The following is a 16444-nucleotide window of genomic DNA, read 5'->3' as shown; positions in this document are numbered from 1 at the left end:
TTCTCAAAGCACTATTAGAACTAAGATGAGTTCAGCCTCGTTATAGAGTATAAGATCGGGGCGCCTGGGTGGCTCAGTGGGTTAAAGCCTCTGTCCGGCTTGGGTCGTGGTCCCAGGGTCCTGGGATCGAGCCCGATCGAGCCCCGCATCGGGCTCTCTGCTCAGCAGGGAGCCTGCTTCCCTTCCTCTCTCTCTCTGCCTGCCTCTCTGCCTACTTGTGATCTCTGTCAAATAAATAAATAAAAATCTTAAAAAAAAAAAAGAATATAAGATCAATATACAAGAGCCAGTAGTACAAGATAATTTAATGGGGCAAATAATAGTCTTTTCCACAAATGGTTGTGGGATAAGCGGAAGCCTACATGCAAAGAATGAAGCAGGGCCCCCCTCACATGATAAACAAAAATGACCTCAAAGTGGGTGGAAGACCTAAATGTAAGCTAAAAAAAGGGCTCTTAGTAAGAACACATAGATGAGCACTTTTGTGACCTGGGATTAGGCAACAGTTTCCAGATAGGATGCCCAAAACACAAGAGCCACAGAAAACCAGACCAATTCGACTTCCTTTCAGCTAGCCAGCTCTGCTTCATGGACCCCTTCCAGAGAGTGAAAGACAGCCCAAACCTAGGAGAACATACTTGCGAGTCATATAGTGGATAAAGGAGTAATCTAGAATATATGAAGCACTCTTCAATATCTTGATAATAAAAACGCAGATAACTCAAAAAATGGGCACACGATCTGAGCAGATATTTGTCCAGAATTGATAACGCTTATGGTCAGTGTGCAAAAGAAAAAAAGCTCAACATCGCTAGCCATCAGGAAAAGGCAAGACAAAACCATAACAAGGTCCCACTTCACACCCCCTGGGATGGCTGTACTTAGAGGACAGACTGTAACAAGTAGTGGCGAGGATGTGGAGAAGTCAGAACCCTCCCTTGTTCCCTTGCTGGTGAGAGTGGAGAATGGTGGGTGCTGGAAGTGCTTTGGGAAGGCCTCTAGACCGTCCCTCAGAAAGGTTGAACAGAGAATTGCCATATGACTTAGCATTGCCACTGCTAGTGTCTAAACAGCAGAAAATGTGCGTCTACACAGCACTTTACAAGAATACTCAGAAGCAGCATTATCTCTAATAGCCAGAATATGGGAACAACCAAATATTCACGGGCCAGTGCATCAACAAAATGTGTTACGTGTATATAGTGGGTATTATTTGGCAATAAAGCAGAGTGGTTTACTTGCTACAAAGTGAGTGAATCTTGAAAACATGCTAAAATGTCACATAGCAGAAGACTCCCACTTCCATGGCAGGTTCTAGAATAGGCAGATCGTTAGAAAGTCAATCAGTGGCTCCTTAGGGCTTGGGAGGACGTACACTACCAAAAGATGCCCTGCCTTTTTTAGGTGATGAAAATTTTATAAATCGGTTGTGGTGACAGTTGCACAACTCTGAATATACTGGATACTGTTGAATTGTATGCTGTAGATGAATGATGTATATCTCAACAAACCTGTTTTTTAAAATGCTGTAGAGGTATACAGATTACAGATTTAATTAACGGGGGTATGGTGGGGGGCGCCTGGCTGGCTCGTCGGTGGAGCGTGTGGCTCTTGAGCTCAGGGCTGTGAGTTGGAGCTCCACATTGGGTGTAGAGATTACTGAAAAATAAAATCTTAATAAAATCACCCTTCCCAAACAAACTTAATTTACTGGGGGGTAATTAAATTAATTAGACTGAACGTTGTGTCGATGGAGGAACTGTATAGTTTCTGTGTTGCTGAATAGTCTTTTTTTTTCTGTTTAATTGAAACTAAAGATTATGTGATTCATGTTTCTTATGTCATTATGAAATACCCTCTGTTGAAACGTTTTGTCTTTTTTTGTTTTAGGAATGTTACGTTCATAACTTACTAAGGATTAGTGTGTATTTCCCAACCTTGAGGCATGAAATTCTGGAGCTTGTGATTGAGAAGCTACTCAAGTTGGATGTAAGTATTTGATAATCGGTTTTTCTCATTGATTTTCATTTATTAAATACGTAGTCATAGTGCGTGAAACAGTAGTGGCAATGATGGAGAAGAATCCACATTTCCACCTTTGATTTCTTTGAACATTTCTGGATCTTGGTGGATGTGCTGGGTTATAGAGATGGTCCCATCTCTCCTGGTCGGGAAACAAGGCATTAGATGGCCTCAGCCATGTGAAAGTACAGTCGTGGTAAATGCTGTGACTGGAACACATGGTCGTTACGTGCTGGAAAACCCGATACCATGCGAAGGGGTGAGGAAGGTATTCCTAAGGAAATGATGTTGAATTCTTAGACCCTTTTTGAAAGAGGCCTGCAGTGGGGTGCAGTGGGAATGAAGGAAAGTCATGGATGCTAGTGACGGGGGAGAAAGGGCGAACTGGTCCTTGAGACTGGGTTGGAAGTGGGGAAGTAGAGGGTAAGAGAGCACTTGCTCCCTGGGGAGTAGAGTCAGTGTTAGCAGTAAGAAGTCAGGAGGAGGTTGGGAGAGGAAGAGTTCCATTGTGAATGGATTGGGGGGCAGCTGGGCACCAGATGGAGGATGGCTAGCAAGCAGTGGGAGGGTGGGGAGGGGCCAGGGCGCACTGTGCTGTGATGTTGGTGACCTGGGAGACAGGAAGTGTGGTGCTGAGTGGGAGGGAAGGCCAGGGCAGACACCTACGGGGGATCTGGAAGGAGGAAGGGTTTAGTCAGTGGTGTGAGCTCCTATTGACGTTTTTAAGGAGGCTGAACAGAGCCAAAGTCCTTGGAGTTGGTGATTAGGGAGTCTGTTGCCGTGTCCCTGGAGGGGGAAGCTGCATTTCTGGGGGGAAGTGTGTGTGGTTGTTGAGTGGGGCTGTTGGAGGCCTTGGTGAGGGTGTGTGGGGGGGGATGGAGCTGGGCTTTTGGGAGGACGAGAGGTCTGTGGACTGCGGAGCTGTGAGTGATGGAGGAGAGCCCTGATACTGTGGCAGGGACGAGCCAGCTGTGCAGCAGGCCTGGGAAGAGCTAGAAGAGGGTGGGCAGGCTGGTGCGCGGCTCACTGGGAGGAAAGCTGTCTGGCCTGCTGCGTGTGTCACCTGTACAGTCTTCCCATGGGTCGTACTGGGCGGCGGCGGAGAGCACATTTAGAAAGAAGGTCGTGTAGAGAGAGAGAAAAGGCAGGATTTGAATGTTGTGTGGAACAAAGTCATGTGAAGGACTGTATACCAAAGTGGCTACTCAGTAATTCAGATTGACTTGCATTTTGTCATTTTTCTGCTCAGCTGATGAATGAAGCGCTTCTCGTACAGGATGTAGGAGTTGGGATGCATGTTGGGTTTGTGGAAGCTGATTTAGACCAGCGCACTGCATTTCGTAATGATTTTATGGAAGTGTGTAGTGAAAGGGCTTTGATTTGTAGTCTCGTAAATTCCTTTGTGACCCAGGCCAGTTGGTAGGTTTGCACCATAATTGTATATTGAGTCACAGTGTCAGGAGGGGTGCTCATGTGGACTCCTTTAAAGTATGTAGTGTCAGGGGCGCCTGGGCGGCTCAGTCGGTGAAGCATCTGCCTTCCCGGGGTCCTGGGATCGAGCCTCATGTCTTCTCCCTCTTCCCCTGCCTGCTGCTCTGCCTACTTGTGTGGTCTATCTCTCTGTCAAATAAAGAAATAAAATCTTTTTTTTTTTTAAGTATGTATAGCAGATGAATTTCCAGTATCCAAATAAAGTACTTGTAAATTTTTTTTTAAAGGAAGAGAGGGAGCAGGTTGGGGGGGCAGAGAGAGGGAGAGAGACTCTCATGCAAGGCTCCACATCGAGCACAGAGACCAGTGTGGGGCTCGATCTCACAACCCCGAGATCACACCCTGAGCCGAAACCAAGAGTTAGATGCTTAACCGACTGAACCACCCAGGCACCCCAAAGTAATTGTATTTTTTATTTTACTTTATTTTATTTTTTAAGATACTATTTGAGAGCATGAGAGAGAGCAGGCATGGGAGCGGGGTAGGGAGATAGTAGGGAGAGGGAGAAGCAGGTTCCCTGTTGAGTAGGAGCCCTGTCCCAAGACCTGGGATCATGACGTGAGCTGAAAGCAGACACCCAACTGACTGAGCCACCCACGTACCCCCGAAATAGTTGTAATTTCACTGCCATCATTTTTTTCCCCTTTGTTATAATGTAGGTGAATGCCTCCCGGCAGGATATCGAGGATGCTGAAGAAGCAGCCATGCAGACTGGCAGTGGGCCAGACGCCACCGAAGGACTCTTCAATATGGTCAGTGTCCCCCAGGGTGGGTGAGGGTGGCTGACGGCCCCCCATCTTCTCCAAGGCTTTAGGTTAAAACAGTTGTTTGGCAAACTTGAAAGTGAAGTTGAAATGAGCGGCTGCCGTCAGGTTGCTCACTGTCCAGTAGACTTCGTTTATTTCCAAGGCTTTGAATGTGGGAGCGGTGAAGTGGGTTTCACTTTTGTTCTTAGTTTGCGTTTTCTGTTGTTTCTGGTTTTTTGCCTTTTGTTTTGTAAACCACTTATTGTTTGTGAAGGAGTGATACATAGGAAAGCATACCAGTGTGATTTCTCTGTTTTATAAGTCTTAGGCCTTAATGCAGTACTTCTCCACCTGGGGCCAGGCTTACTAGGAGGAGGAGGGCTTGAGAGGGGCATTTAGGTCACTAGGGACAAAGGGCGTGAAGAAGCAGGAATGGGCAGGGGAGGGAACTAAGCGAGAGTTTGCTCCCGGTCAGAAAACAGCTGCAGCATGATGACCCCAGATCCCATGTGGGTCCCAGCTTGAAGCCAGGGAGACAGCCTCCCGTGACCCCTTGTCAGCTGGGCATTTCAGCTGGGGAGGGGAGGAAGGAGTGCAAGGGCTGCTCTCCGGAGAACTGGTGCTCCCAGCAGCTGGGGCACGGGTGCCCTGTCCTGGGAGAGGAGACCTGGCACCAGCAGGGCCCAGCACAGTGGGTCCCAGGAGCTCGGGGAAAGCTGCGTTGCTCACATGGCCTTGCCCCAGGTGGGCCTTCCCCGTGACTCTCCGGCTGCGCTCAGAATCTTTAGAATGCCACCAGGGGTTCTGGGTCACAGCTTTGATGGGGAGCCTCTGCCTAGAGGGGGGGCCTGTGTCTTCTCTTTGTTTTATCTTTCAGAGGAAATAATCAGCACTGAGATTTTCCCTCTTACCTCTTTTACTCCAGTTTTTAATGTCCGTCTGTCCCTTATCTTCAAAGGATGAGGACGAAGACACTGAACGTGACGCCAAGGCTGACCCGCAGGGGCTCGATCACATGGTGCATCCTGTAGCCGAGCGCCTGGACATCCTGCTGTCCCTGCTGCTGTCCTACCTCAAGGACGTCTGCCTTGTAGATGGTAATGGCCCTCACTCGTCACGGCAGCCGCATGCGAACGCGGCAGCGCCCCGGCTGTGTGCTGGGTGTTTCTCATACGTGACGGAGTCCTCCTAGAGGTCCTGTACAAATCGCCGTTTCGAGTATGAGGGAAGGAGGCCTAGGGAGATCCCGTGACTGCCGGTGTGACACAGCTTGAGAACGGTGGGACCGGATTCGGGTTCAGCTGTATTTGTCTTCACAGGCCTGATGGTTTCACTGACCGTCGTAGTTGGGGATGATTCCTGGAGTTTGGTCAGTTTTAGGTGGAGATCAAAACACTCGAGTTGTTCAGGACGTCTAGCAGTAGCACACGGCGATACAGGGTTGGTGTTAGGGGTTGAGTTTGGGCCATAGTGCGGTGTTGTGTTGTGAACGAATCGCAGCACTTCTTGCCGTCCTGGAACTTTGTGCATCTGGAGGCTTTGCCACGGAAACAGGATTCTTCCTTTCGCATTGTGAAGGTTTGAGAATGATAGTTGGCCCCTCAGAATAATTTCTAAGACTGGAATCTGGGTTGACCGTATTATTGTTTTAATTTTTTGGTTGTTATTATAGAGTTGAGAGAAAATTTGGAAACTATAGGAAAGGATTAAAAAAGACAATTTAAATGTCTGCGTTTGTACTAGTCAGAGAACACTTACTAGCATTTTGATCTGTTTTTCTTTTATGTTAGCATGTGGATATTTAGGAGTGTGTTTTTCACTGGGTTTGGGGCTCGTGCCGCACACAGTGATCCATAATCTGCCCTTTTCCCCTGCTGTGAACATTTTCTCGGATCATTCGCTATCCGTCTAGGTTGCTGTTGATGGTGTGGATTTAACTGGTCTCTTATTTTTTTCTCCCTCCCCCCTCTTTTTTTTTTTTTTTTTTTTTTTTTTAAAGATTTTACGTACTAGAAAGAGAGAGTGAGCAAGTGAGGTGAGGGGGAAGGGCAGAGGGAGGAGAAGCAGGCTCCCTTCTGAGCACGGAGCCTGATGCAGGGCTCGATCCCAGGATTCTAGGATCATGACCTAAGCCAAAGGCAGACACTTCACCGACTGAGCCACCCAGGCGCCTTCCCCCATCATTTTTTTGCCGTTATAATGTGTGATGAATATCCTGTGTGTGTGTGTGTGTGTGTGTGTGTCTGGTAGTGCACCCGTGATCGATTTCTGGCAGTAGAGTTAGTGGATCAAAGGGTTCTGCTACATAAATAGTAAAATTGCCCTTTAGAAGGGCTTCCTATTTATGGCATCACAGCGGTGTGTGAGGGGAGGGCCTGCTTCACTGTCGGTGCTGGATTAGTGTTACTTATGAAGGAAAATCTGTGCAAAATAAAAATGGCATTTTGTTACAATCATGGCTTAGTGGATGATGTTTCTTAATGGTATTTTATTTTTAGAAATTTGGTAAAACGAAAGTGGCAGCTTAAAAATGATGTGTAAGGCTGAAATGCGAAATTGTCTCTTTAGGCAAGGTAGATACCAACAGAACAAAGGATCTGTATCGAGATCTCATAACCATCTTCGACAAACTCCTGTTGCCCACCCACGCCTCCTGCCATGTACAGTTTTTCATGTTTTACCTCTGCAGTTTTAAACTGGTGAGTACTGTCTGCATGGTCTTAACTGATTTTATTCTTGCCCATGATTTTCCCTTAAAAACTAGGGGTGGGGGTGGGGGGAGTTGGGAAATGACACAGGAGGTGAGCATTTTTTTTTTTTCTTGAGCTCACTTTTCTGGTGCCTCTAATGATACAATAGCTTGTCCTAGGCCAGGTGCTCCGAAAGTGGCATTCTGCGTTTGCTCCACTAGGTGGTGCCCTTCCCTCTCCTTCCAGCCCTGGCTATTAAAATCCCCGTGGATCTTTAACTGTTTCTGTCCTCATTCTCTCAGTTGATCCTAACTAGCCCCAAACAACTTCTAAATCCAGAGTTTTAAAACTTTAGGCATTGGCTTTCTGTTTGGGGAAAAAAAAAGGAAATATGGACAACTGTTCCTTTGCCACTGTTTTGTAGCTTTCTAGAAGTGTCAGGAGAGTACTGGGCATGGATAAGAAGGTTAAATTCTTTGCCCCGAAGTATGTGTTTAGTAGCTTTTGAAGATAGCTATTTGGGGAGAAGTTGGAGTTTGTGCCTTTTGTTTAAAAAAAAGCTTTAGTCTTTTTCCTGTGATGAGCATAATTAGTCAAACACTGTCCTTGAATCTGTGTCTGTGTTTCTGGGTAAGGTCAGTACATGTGGTCAGAGACTGGGAGAGGACTTGGCACTGTGACAGGCCTGCTGCACGGTTCCCCCGCATGAGTGTCTTGTCCCTGCTTTCCATTTCTGGCCAAATGGCGGGATTAGTTGTGGATTCCAAGGCCCCGTCACAGCCTATGAAATCTGTAGGGTTGTATCTAAATTTCAGCTCGTTTGGGAAACTTTTTTAAGGCTGGGGAACACCTTTAGTTTTTAATACTATTATCTCAGAATGCTATAAAATTAAGAACCATGAGAACTGCATATATCTTTATCTAGCGGTATGACAGAGATACTAGCACTGTCCTCTACGGTTGAGTTACAGTCTTAGGATTCCGATAGCCAGAGATTTCTTCAGTATTAAAAAAGATTAGAGCAATACCTTCTCTTTTTATAGGGATTCGCAGAAGCATTTTTGGAACATCTCTGGAAAAAATTGCAGGATCCAAATAATCCTGCCATCATCAGGCAAGCTGCTGGAAATTATATTGGAAGCTTTTTGGCAAGAGCTAAATTTATTCCTCTTATGTAAGTAACCTAATTTTCCAAGTGCTTTTTCATGTCATGCTTTAAAAAGATTATAGCATTGTCTTAAGTCAGAGAAATACCTGCTCTAATTTTTGTCTGGCTTTAAAGTGAAAAAATCTATTTCCCCATTCTGTGTAAGATGTTTACATTTCCAAAAGGCAATTTCAGAATAAAATGTCTCCTTTACATATAAAGCCTCATATGGAAAGCTTCTGTCCTCTGTTTTGCATAGTTACACTTGAACATGAAGCCCCATTTGTCTTCATGGATATTGTACAGTGTTTGTATACTGTTTTGATTCTTTTTATAGGTTTGTCATTTTTCATTTGCATTCCGAATCAGTTGTATCTTAAAGCTGAAGAAAAAACTCTTTTAAAGGTAATAGAAAGATCTGTTTAGGAGGCCAGCTCTGGGCCTACTTCTTCCAGTGATGTATTTGGGCCAGTCCCTTTCAACTGATAGCCCTCTGTCCACTCTACCCTACATCATAGGCCACAGGACTTCATCAGAACCCTATAAGGAAGGGCGAAGTCAGTCACACAGTCTCTTCCTTGTAAGATGTTGCTAAGTGTGCCCTTTCCCGTGGCTGTATTGCTCTGAGAGGGCAGGGAGGCCATTGGAGGAGTCCTTCAGAGTCCATAAGGAGACATGGTCCATCCCTCGGGGCCACGGGCAGCTTTTAGGTGCCTGTTCTTGCTAGAAGGTCGCAGGTTCTACCTTAGAATTGAAAAGCTGTCTTCCTGCCACCCATCCTCTTCCTTCCTTCGTTTGCTGCTTCTCTGTGCCCACGGGTAATAGACGAAGAAGCCGGCAGACTAACTGTTCTTTGCATGTAGTGAGGTAGTTGTGTGTTTTTACGTCACTCTTGGTTTTGTGTGAAGCAAGTGAAGTTGACTTGGGTTTTTCTTGTCCCTAGTACCGTAAAATCGTGCCTGGATCTTTTGCTTAACTGGCTGCACAGATACCTTAATAACCAGGACTCAGGAGCAAAGGCATTTTGTGACGTTGCTCTCCACGGACCATTTTATTCGGCCTGCCAAGCTGTGTTCTACACTTTTGTTTTTAGACACAAGCAGCTTTTAAGTGGAAACCTGAAAGAAGGTCAGTGGTGTGGGGTTGATGGGGGTGAGCTGGATTGTTCTGGAATACTGGCAGTCTTGAGAACGGGGGGGTCATTTCTTTTTTGAGGATTTGATGAAAACTGTGGAGTCAGAATACTGCCCATGCACTCAAACTTTGACACATAATTTCAAGCAGCCCTTAGACCCCTAAAGCCGCAAAGGCCCCTGTTGAGCAGAGAATGGATTGGCGGTGGAGCACCTCCGTTTTAGAGGGTGACGTCTAGGCTGATTGTGAGCCGTGAGGGGGCTCTTCCTCGGATGAGGCCCAGCACAGTGCTTCCTGCTGGTCCTTGTGCCAGCCCGGGAAGGGTGGGTGTCGTTCCCCCCGTCCCAGGGGGACTCTAAGCAGACGCAGGATATTGATTGGCAGGATGAGATGAAGATGATTCTGAAGCTCGGGGTCATAACAGTCAGGGTGTTTTGTCTAGGGACTTAACCGTTAACCTACCAGTTTGCAGTTTTGCTAATTTCTAAGGGTTGCATAGAATTAAAATCTACCAGATGAAGTTTGTTTGTCAGGTTAGTGTGACAAGAACAGTACCAGTTAAGTCCGTTTAAATGGTTTAATACTTGCATGAATAACTCAGATGGTTTAATAGGCTGTTTCCTCTAAACCTCAAAATCTGACATTCAGGGCTGGGTCTCTGGTTGTTGTGGGGGCTGTCGTGGGCGTGTTAGGATGCTTAGCACCCTCTGTCCACTAAATGCTAGTAGCACCCTCCTGACCGCTGCCCGGACTGTCTACTGCGACCGCTAAAACCCTCCAGACACTGCTATAGGTCCTCTTGGGGGCACAGCTGCCTTGAGAGTTGAGAACCACAGCTCTGAACTGAAACTTGTGTGTGTTACATTGTATTGTTTACTCATATTCTGTTACTTCTCAAAAGGTTACAGCTAGTTACATAAACTAGGAGTAGGACAAGGTTTTAGCCCAACTTAAACAAAGTATCTGCTTTTTGGGGTACAAATAAATGGTAAGACTCTTGGTTAAAGAGCATGTTCTTGTAAGCCATGACAGTATCCCATTTTTAGTTTTATCAGAATATTCATCAAAGATGGGGCCCCTGGCTGGCTCAGTCAGAAGACCGTGTGACTCTTGATCTCTCGGAGTTGTGAGTTTGAGCCCCATGTTGGGTGTAGAGATTACTTAAATAAAACTTAAAGAAATACATTAAAGAATTACCCTAAAAAATTTACTTTGGTTTGCTTGCAAGGTGTCTTTTACTAATAGAGGAGAGAATTCTGTGTATCTGTTCTAGGAGAGTGGTGTCTAACTTTTACTTCTACCTCCGTAGTTCCCTTGTAAGCATAAAGACAGCTATCACACACACGGATAACTTGCTCAGCTTCACTCGTAATTTCAGATGTGCGGCAGGTCCTGCTGTTTGCTTGCTCTCGGCAGATCGGCACACGCGTCTGTCTGATGAAGTCGGGAAGGAGGAACACCAGATCGTAGTCATTACCTCTCGGGAGTAGAGACCGCACTTGTTGCCTTAGCTCCGTACTGACTTCGTGATTAACTGAGATCAGATCATACGTTTTTTTTTTTTTTCCTTTACAAACTCAGAATATCCCGAGTTTACAAATACCTGAATTCCAAATTGTCATAGAAGTTTATAGCCCACTAGGGATGTGCGCTTACTTCCAGGTCTTTGAACGAATACACTGTTTTCTTTAGAAAAGTTGAATTAGGGGTGCCTGGGTGGCTCAGTGGGTTAAAGCCTCTGCCTTCGGCTCAGGTCATGATCCCGGGGTCCTGGGATCGAGCCCCACATCGGGCTCTCTGCTCAGAGGGGAGCCTCCTTCCTCCTCTCTCTCTGCCTGCCTCTCTGCCTACTTGTGATCTCTGTCTGTCAAATAAATAAATAAAATCTTTAAAAAAAAAAGGTGACTTAGTCACAAGTGGGTGTGGTTTGGCCTGATGACCTTTTCCAGGCTCTGCGTGTGTGACTGCCTGGCTCTCACTTATTTGAACCATTTCTGTAAGTGACTTGGGAAATATTTCTGGTGTGTGAAGTACTCCGTGCTGCTTCAAGGTATTTCGACTGTTAAGTTTGTACGTTTTAACAAGTGTGTTGTTTTTTAATCAAAGGTTTGAGATACCTTCAAAGTCTAAATTTTGAACGTATAGTGATGAGTCAGCTAAATCCCCTGAAGATTTGTCTGCCTTCGGTAGTGAACTTTTTTGCTGCAATCACGAGGTAAGTTACTTACACTTTATGGGTGGGAATTATTTAAAAATAAGTTTGTTAGTATCAGTATTGTACAGTTCTACTACATTTTTGTGAAATTAGTAAAAGTAGTCACTATAAAACACATAAAAACCTGTAACCGCATCGTTTTAGGGAGCATTGCCATTAAGCTTTTGTTTTTATGCTTCGATACTACCGGAAGTTGCTAGTGCTTTGTGTTCAGAGATGATAATTCAGCGGAGGCTTCAGTGCTTTGAAATGAGTAAGGCAACTAGGAAGCGGAGAGGGCCAGACCAGAGGTGTTTCTCAGGGTCATACACAGAGACCGGCCGCGGGAGGGGGATGCAGCGGCCGGAGACGGGCTGGCGAGCGGCTGTCCATCAGGCCGTGCGCGGCGGGGGCTGGGTCCCCGCGCACCTGGAGGCACGTCACGCAGGACTCCCTGCGTCCTCCCCAGTCCTGGTTATAGTGCTACGTCCTGATTCAGACCGGGACGGTGGCACCCTTGGGAGACAGGCCGACCTGTGAGAAGGGGCTCCCCGGTGGCTGAGCCGGTGCGCAAACGCAGGCGGTCTAGCCTTATTCCCCGGGTGATTCTGCTTTGGGTACACAGTGAGTTGGGGACTTTGAGCCCTCGGTCCAGGTGTTCAGGGTAGGATCATAGCTTAGAATCTTCAACACGTAAGGGTCTGTTATGTTAGAAGACGAAGATAATTCTTCATCCCTTAGTCCCTGCTGCTCTTATTCAGTAATCTTATTTTTCCTTTGCTGGGCTTGTAGTTCAAGGTGTTCTGTCTCCTGGGATCTCAGAAATGATAACGGGATCAAGGAAAGGAACAGACGACAAGCAGGAGCACGGCGGGGGGGCGGTGTGAAGGGTTCCAGCACAGTGTGGGAGATAGCAGGTGGCCGACGAAAAGCAAGAGAGGCAGGAGCCCCTAGAATGTTCACGGCGGGGAGCCCGCTGTGCGAGAGGCTGCGGGTCTGGGGTCCGGAGGGAGGCCGAGAGCAAGAGCTGGGCCTGGAGGTCTGTGTCAAACTGATGCGGCGTCCCGTGGCTGCTGCGTTCGCTTCCTAATGGGATGGGGATTCCTGTGGACCCATAACTTGCATTTGATTTGATCTGCTGAGTCTTGTTCTGTCCATTTGTTTTTAATCAGTCGTTTGTTGGGATTTAGGCCATTACTTTTTCAGAATTGGGGGCTTAGGGGCCTCATTACAGGCATGTCCGGTGGAGCCCTCACCTCAGGGGCCAGGTCTCTCCCTCAGCGACCGCTGTCCTCGGAGCATCCCCTTTCCGCCAGCCTCCTCATTCTCTTAGAGATCGCAGACGTCACTTAGACAGTTTACAGCATCTTGCAAACCGTAAGAGTTCTCCCTCAAACACACTGATTTTTAGTGAGTCGTGCGTATCCTAAGCCCTCTGGCGGTGTAAAGCGATGGCCACACCTTCCTGCTCCTGGGAGGTGTGTACACAGCAGGCGTGTAAGCTGCACCCTAAAAGCATCGCTTCCTTTTTTACGTGTTTTTTTTCCTTGGACGTGTTCTGTGTGACAGCATCTTTGTGGTCAGCCTGGTTATCACACAGGCACCTCCGTGCAGACTTAGCCGCGAGGTTAACTCTTCGTTCGTGTCTCGGTTCTGTTCGCAGTAAGTACCAGCTGGTCTTCTGCTACACCATCATCGAGAGGAACAATCGCCAGATGCTGCCAGTCATTCGAAACACGGCGGGCGGGGACTCGGTGCAGACCTGCACAAACCCGCTTGACACCTTCTTCCCCTTCGATCCTTGTGTGCTTAAGAGGTGGGACTCAGCCTGCGGCCGGACGGGGGGTCAGGGGGACTGTATGTGGGACATGTATTTGCTGGGGGTTTCTTTGTCCTAAGTGGCGCTCCCGCTGTTTATCAGTGGCTCAGGGTCCCCTTCACGTGTTTCGGGTCCCCAAGGCAGAGAAGGCCTTTTAGAGGCTGAGGGCTGTGCAGACCTGTAGTTCAGGAGGAACCCCGGATTGACACCAGAGGTTTCTCATTTATCTTTTGTTTTGCTGTAAACCAGTTGGTTTCAACCTGAAAGGGACTGGGCATAGAGGTGCCTGGGTGGGGAGGGCACTGCTTTTCGTGGCTCAGAATTTTCTGCCAAGCGACTTGTCCCTCCCTCTAGAGCGCACCTTCCCCGCTATTGCCAAGGATGAACGGCAGCCGTGTAGTCTATCTGGGTGGGTGATGGTGGGAAACCTCCAGGCCAGTCTTGAACTTGGCGTTTGTATAAGGAAGCAGGACTTCTGCGTGCTGTGCAGTTTCTCACTAGCAACACCACATTTAGGATTGTCTGGTCCCCCAAGTCACGGTTGACTGAAGCCACCACATTGGTCTTTTTTCCCAGACTAATCTTCAATAGATTTACCGTAGGAATATGAAAAAATGAATTCCAGAGTAATATAGTTTTGTTTTCATTTGGACCTATTCTAACTCATTGTCGGTCCTGGCAGAGTTGAGAAATAATTTCACTTGAAAATAAAAAGATGGAAAAAAGAAAATAAAAAGATGAGAAACAGTAGCTGAATACGCCTTCTGAGTAGATGAAGCTTTACAGACTGGGAGCCCCATTGTGTACAGTTCTGACATCCGGGATTTTTTGGCACGACAATTATTTGAGCCGTAGTTTTTATTTTGGGTAGTGGATCCTGTGAAAAAAGAGCCAGACAAATCTGACCTCTAGTGTGGCATTGAACGTGATTTTGAAATTGACCTCTGTCCACAGGTCGAAGAAATTCATCGATCCTATTTATCAGATATGGGAAGACATGAGTGCAGAAGAGCTTCAGGAGTTGAAGAAACCCATTAAACAGGTAAATTTGTGACTCAGCACCCTGGGAAGCTCCAGCGTGGTTACAGACCACAATCAAATGGTAAACAGCAATGTCACACTTAAAAAACACATTTTATTAATTCCGCCTTTGCAAAAATCCAAACTCAGGTTATATTCTTCTTACGAAAAGAATTTTTTGGTTTTTTGATGAATGTTTAGACACTTGGTAAGTGAACTTTGGGAAGTGAAGGTTGGTCAGCTCAGCAAGTTCACATCGTCGTGTGGTCACCACCACCAAGTAGCAATCTCAAACTTATTTAGGTCTCCTTTTTCGTAAGTAGTCATTGGAAAGCTCTTTTTTCTTTGTATTTAGCTTGGGTTTTGGGGGGGGCGGATCCTTCCTTCACTCAGTCACACTGTGTTAGGTACAAGGGTGAGGACGCTGAGCAAGAAAGACATGTGCCACCTGCCCTCTGAGCTTAAAATCTGTTCCAAAAAATCAGACCCAATGAGTAGTTACGTGTGACGGACAGTTGTGTGGGTGGTTGGTAACGAAAAAGTGCGTGTCAGGGGAAGCTTCCAGAATTAAGATACGTTTCTTTACTTTCCTCTTTCCAGAAGTGGCACGATCCTGAGAGGAACTCTTGAAAGTTCACACCGCCCTGGTGTTCCTACTGATAACCTCTGTTCTTTATACAGGAGGTGGTGGAAGATGAGGATGATGATTTTTTGAAAGGTGAAGTTGGGATCACTCCAAGCTCCTTTGACGCGCATTTCCGAAGTCCCTCAAGCAGTGTGGGCTCCCCTCCCGTGTTATTCCTGCTAGACCAGTCCCCTGTGATCGCAAGGATTTGTGATTGAGACGGGCATTCCTCCCTATCGTGCCGTCAGTACCAGGGCTCACCCTGTTGGGACTAGAGTGAGGACATGCCTCAGGCATCTTACTTGCAAAGTAGACCTACTCTACTGTCTGAACGGATGTGGTTTTTTTCTTTTTTACTCCCCTCCAGACAAGGAGAAGACTGGATATCTATCATGTGCAATATTTTAGAATGGAGTTGATGATAAATGTTGAAGACTTGGCTGTTTAATGTATATTTTATTTCTGTTACAGCTTTCGGACATCATTGTGAAATTTCTAATACTGGCAGTAGCCTGTTTTAACCAATTGCATTTTTCATATAGGTTTTGTCTGAGCCGTAGTCACAAGACTGTGTTGATCTGATTTCTTTTCAGTGAAAAAATGCTCTGTGTAGACGCTACTCAGTGTCTTTAAAATGATTTACTTTGGACACATTGTTGCCCCTCAGCAGGAACTGGATCTATGTGTTGGGATTTCAGTGAGGTGTAGGGGGGACGGGAGGAAGGTGTGGAGGTGGCCAGAGCTGGTCCCTGATGCTGGAAGCTGGAGCTGACAGGGAGGATCCCCATGGACTTTGGAGACCAATGAAATCCTTGAGAGAAGAGCTGGAGGATTTAGGGAAACAGATGCAGACAAATCATACACTTGTGAGTTTAAAAATGGATTTAAAAGAAACACAGAGTTCGGGGTAAATGGAATTCCCATGCATGGAGAGTGGGGTTGGACTTTTATAAAACACAGCACCTGACATTTTACCCTGGGGTTCCCAGGAGCTATTAGAACGGAAACTATTCATTTGTAGTGCAATGTTACTTGGATTTCTTTCTTTCTTTCTTTTTTTTTTTTTTTAATTAGAATCAGTTGGTCATTTTGAGAATTTTCTCTGTGCTAATGGGGCGGGGAAAGGGGGGCTTGGGTCGTCTGGTGGGATGGTTTCGCTAGCAACAATAGACCAAGGTCACAGCTCCGGCTTCTGTCTCCTGGCTGTTCGTATCGTGGATTTTGACTCGGTGAGATCTTCCTCTGGGGAGGCTCTTTTTGTACTTTTATAACTAAACACTGAGAGAGAGGAGTCAACACAACCTCACTTTATGACATGTGTGCAAACACTGTTGGATTCATTTTGTAGCCAATGCATATTTTAGCTTCATTCCTTATTTGTGAACTTTTTTGTTACTTGCGAAAATGGACATCTCTAAACATATTTATTTTTTCTGCCACTTTTCCTATTATTTAAAGGCAAGCGATATTTTCTTGATCACAAATATTTTGTAATGAAATACATTCTCTTTCCTAGGGCTTTGTATGCTCTTGTATAATTATATTGATGGCAATGT

General features: G+C 46.3%; 1 protein-coding gene across 2 annotated transcripts in view; it reads left to right on the top strand.

Moving 5' to 3' along the window:
• RRN3 (RRN3 homolog, RNA polymerase I transcription factor) overlaps nt 1–15507 on the top strand; it is a 28031-nt gene extending 12524 nt beyond the window's left edge. For both annotated transcript variants that reach the window (XM_032836257.1, XM_032836256.1), the window contains exons 9-18: nt 1891–1989; nt 4173–4265; nt 5218–5356; nt 6828–6958; nt 7993–8123; nt 9040–9224; nt 11337–11445; nt 13088–13240; nt 14198–14285; nt 14945–15507. In XM_032836257.1, the coding sequence (XP_032692148.1) occupies nt 1891–1989; nt 4173–4265; nt 5218–5356; nt 6828–6958; nt 7993–8123; nt 9040–9224; nt 11337–11445; nt 13088–13240; nt 14198–14285; nt 14945–15106 (1290 nt within the window). In that variant the 3' untranslated portion in view covers nt 15107–15507. The remainder of the gene's footprint in view (nt 1–1890; nt 1990–4172; nt 4266–5217; nt 5357–6827; nt 6959–7992; nt 8124–9039; nt 9225–11336; nt 11446–13087; nt 13241–14197; nt 14286–14944) is intronic.
• The last annotated feature ends 937 nt before the right edge of the window (nt 15508–16444 follow it).

The sequence above is a fragment of the Lontra canadensis genome, unplaced genomic scaffold (assembly GCF_010015895.1).
Source record: "Lontra canadensis isolate GAN:19392208 unplaced genomic scaffold, GSC_riverotter_1.0 scaffold91, whole genome shotgun sequence".
NCBI classification, from domain to species: Eukaryota; Metazoa; Chordata; class Mammalia; order Carnivora; family Mustelidae; genus Lontra; species Lontra canadensis.
Note: the sequence above shows the minus strand (reverse complement) of the source record. Positions and strands in the feature narration are given on the sequence as shown.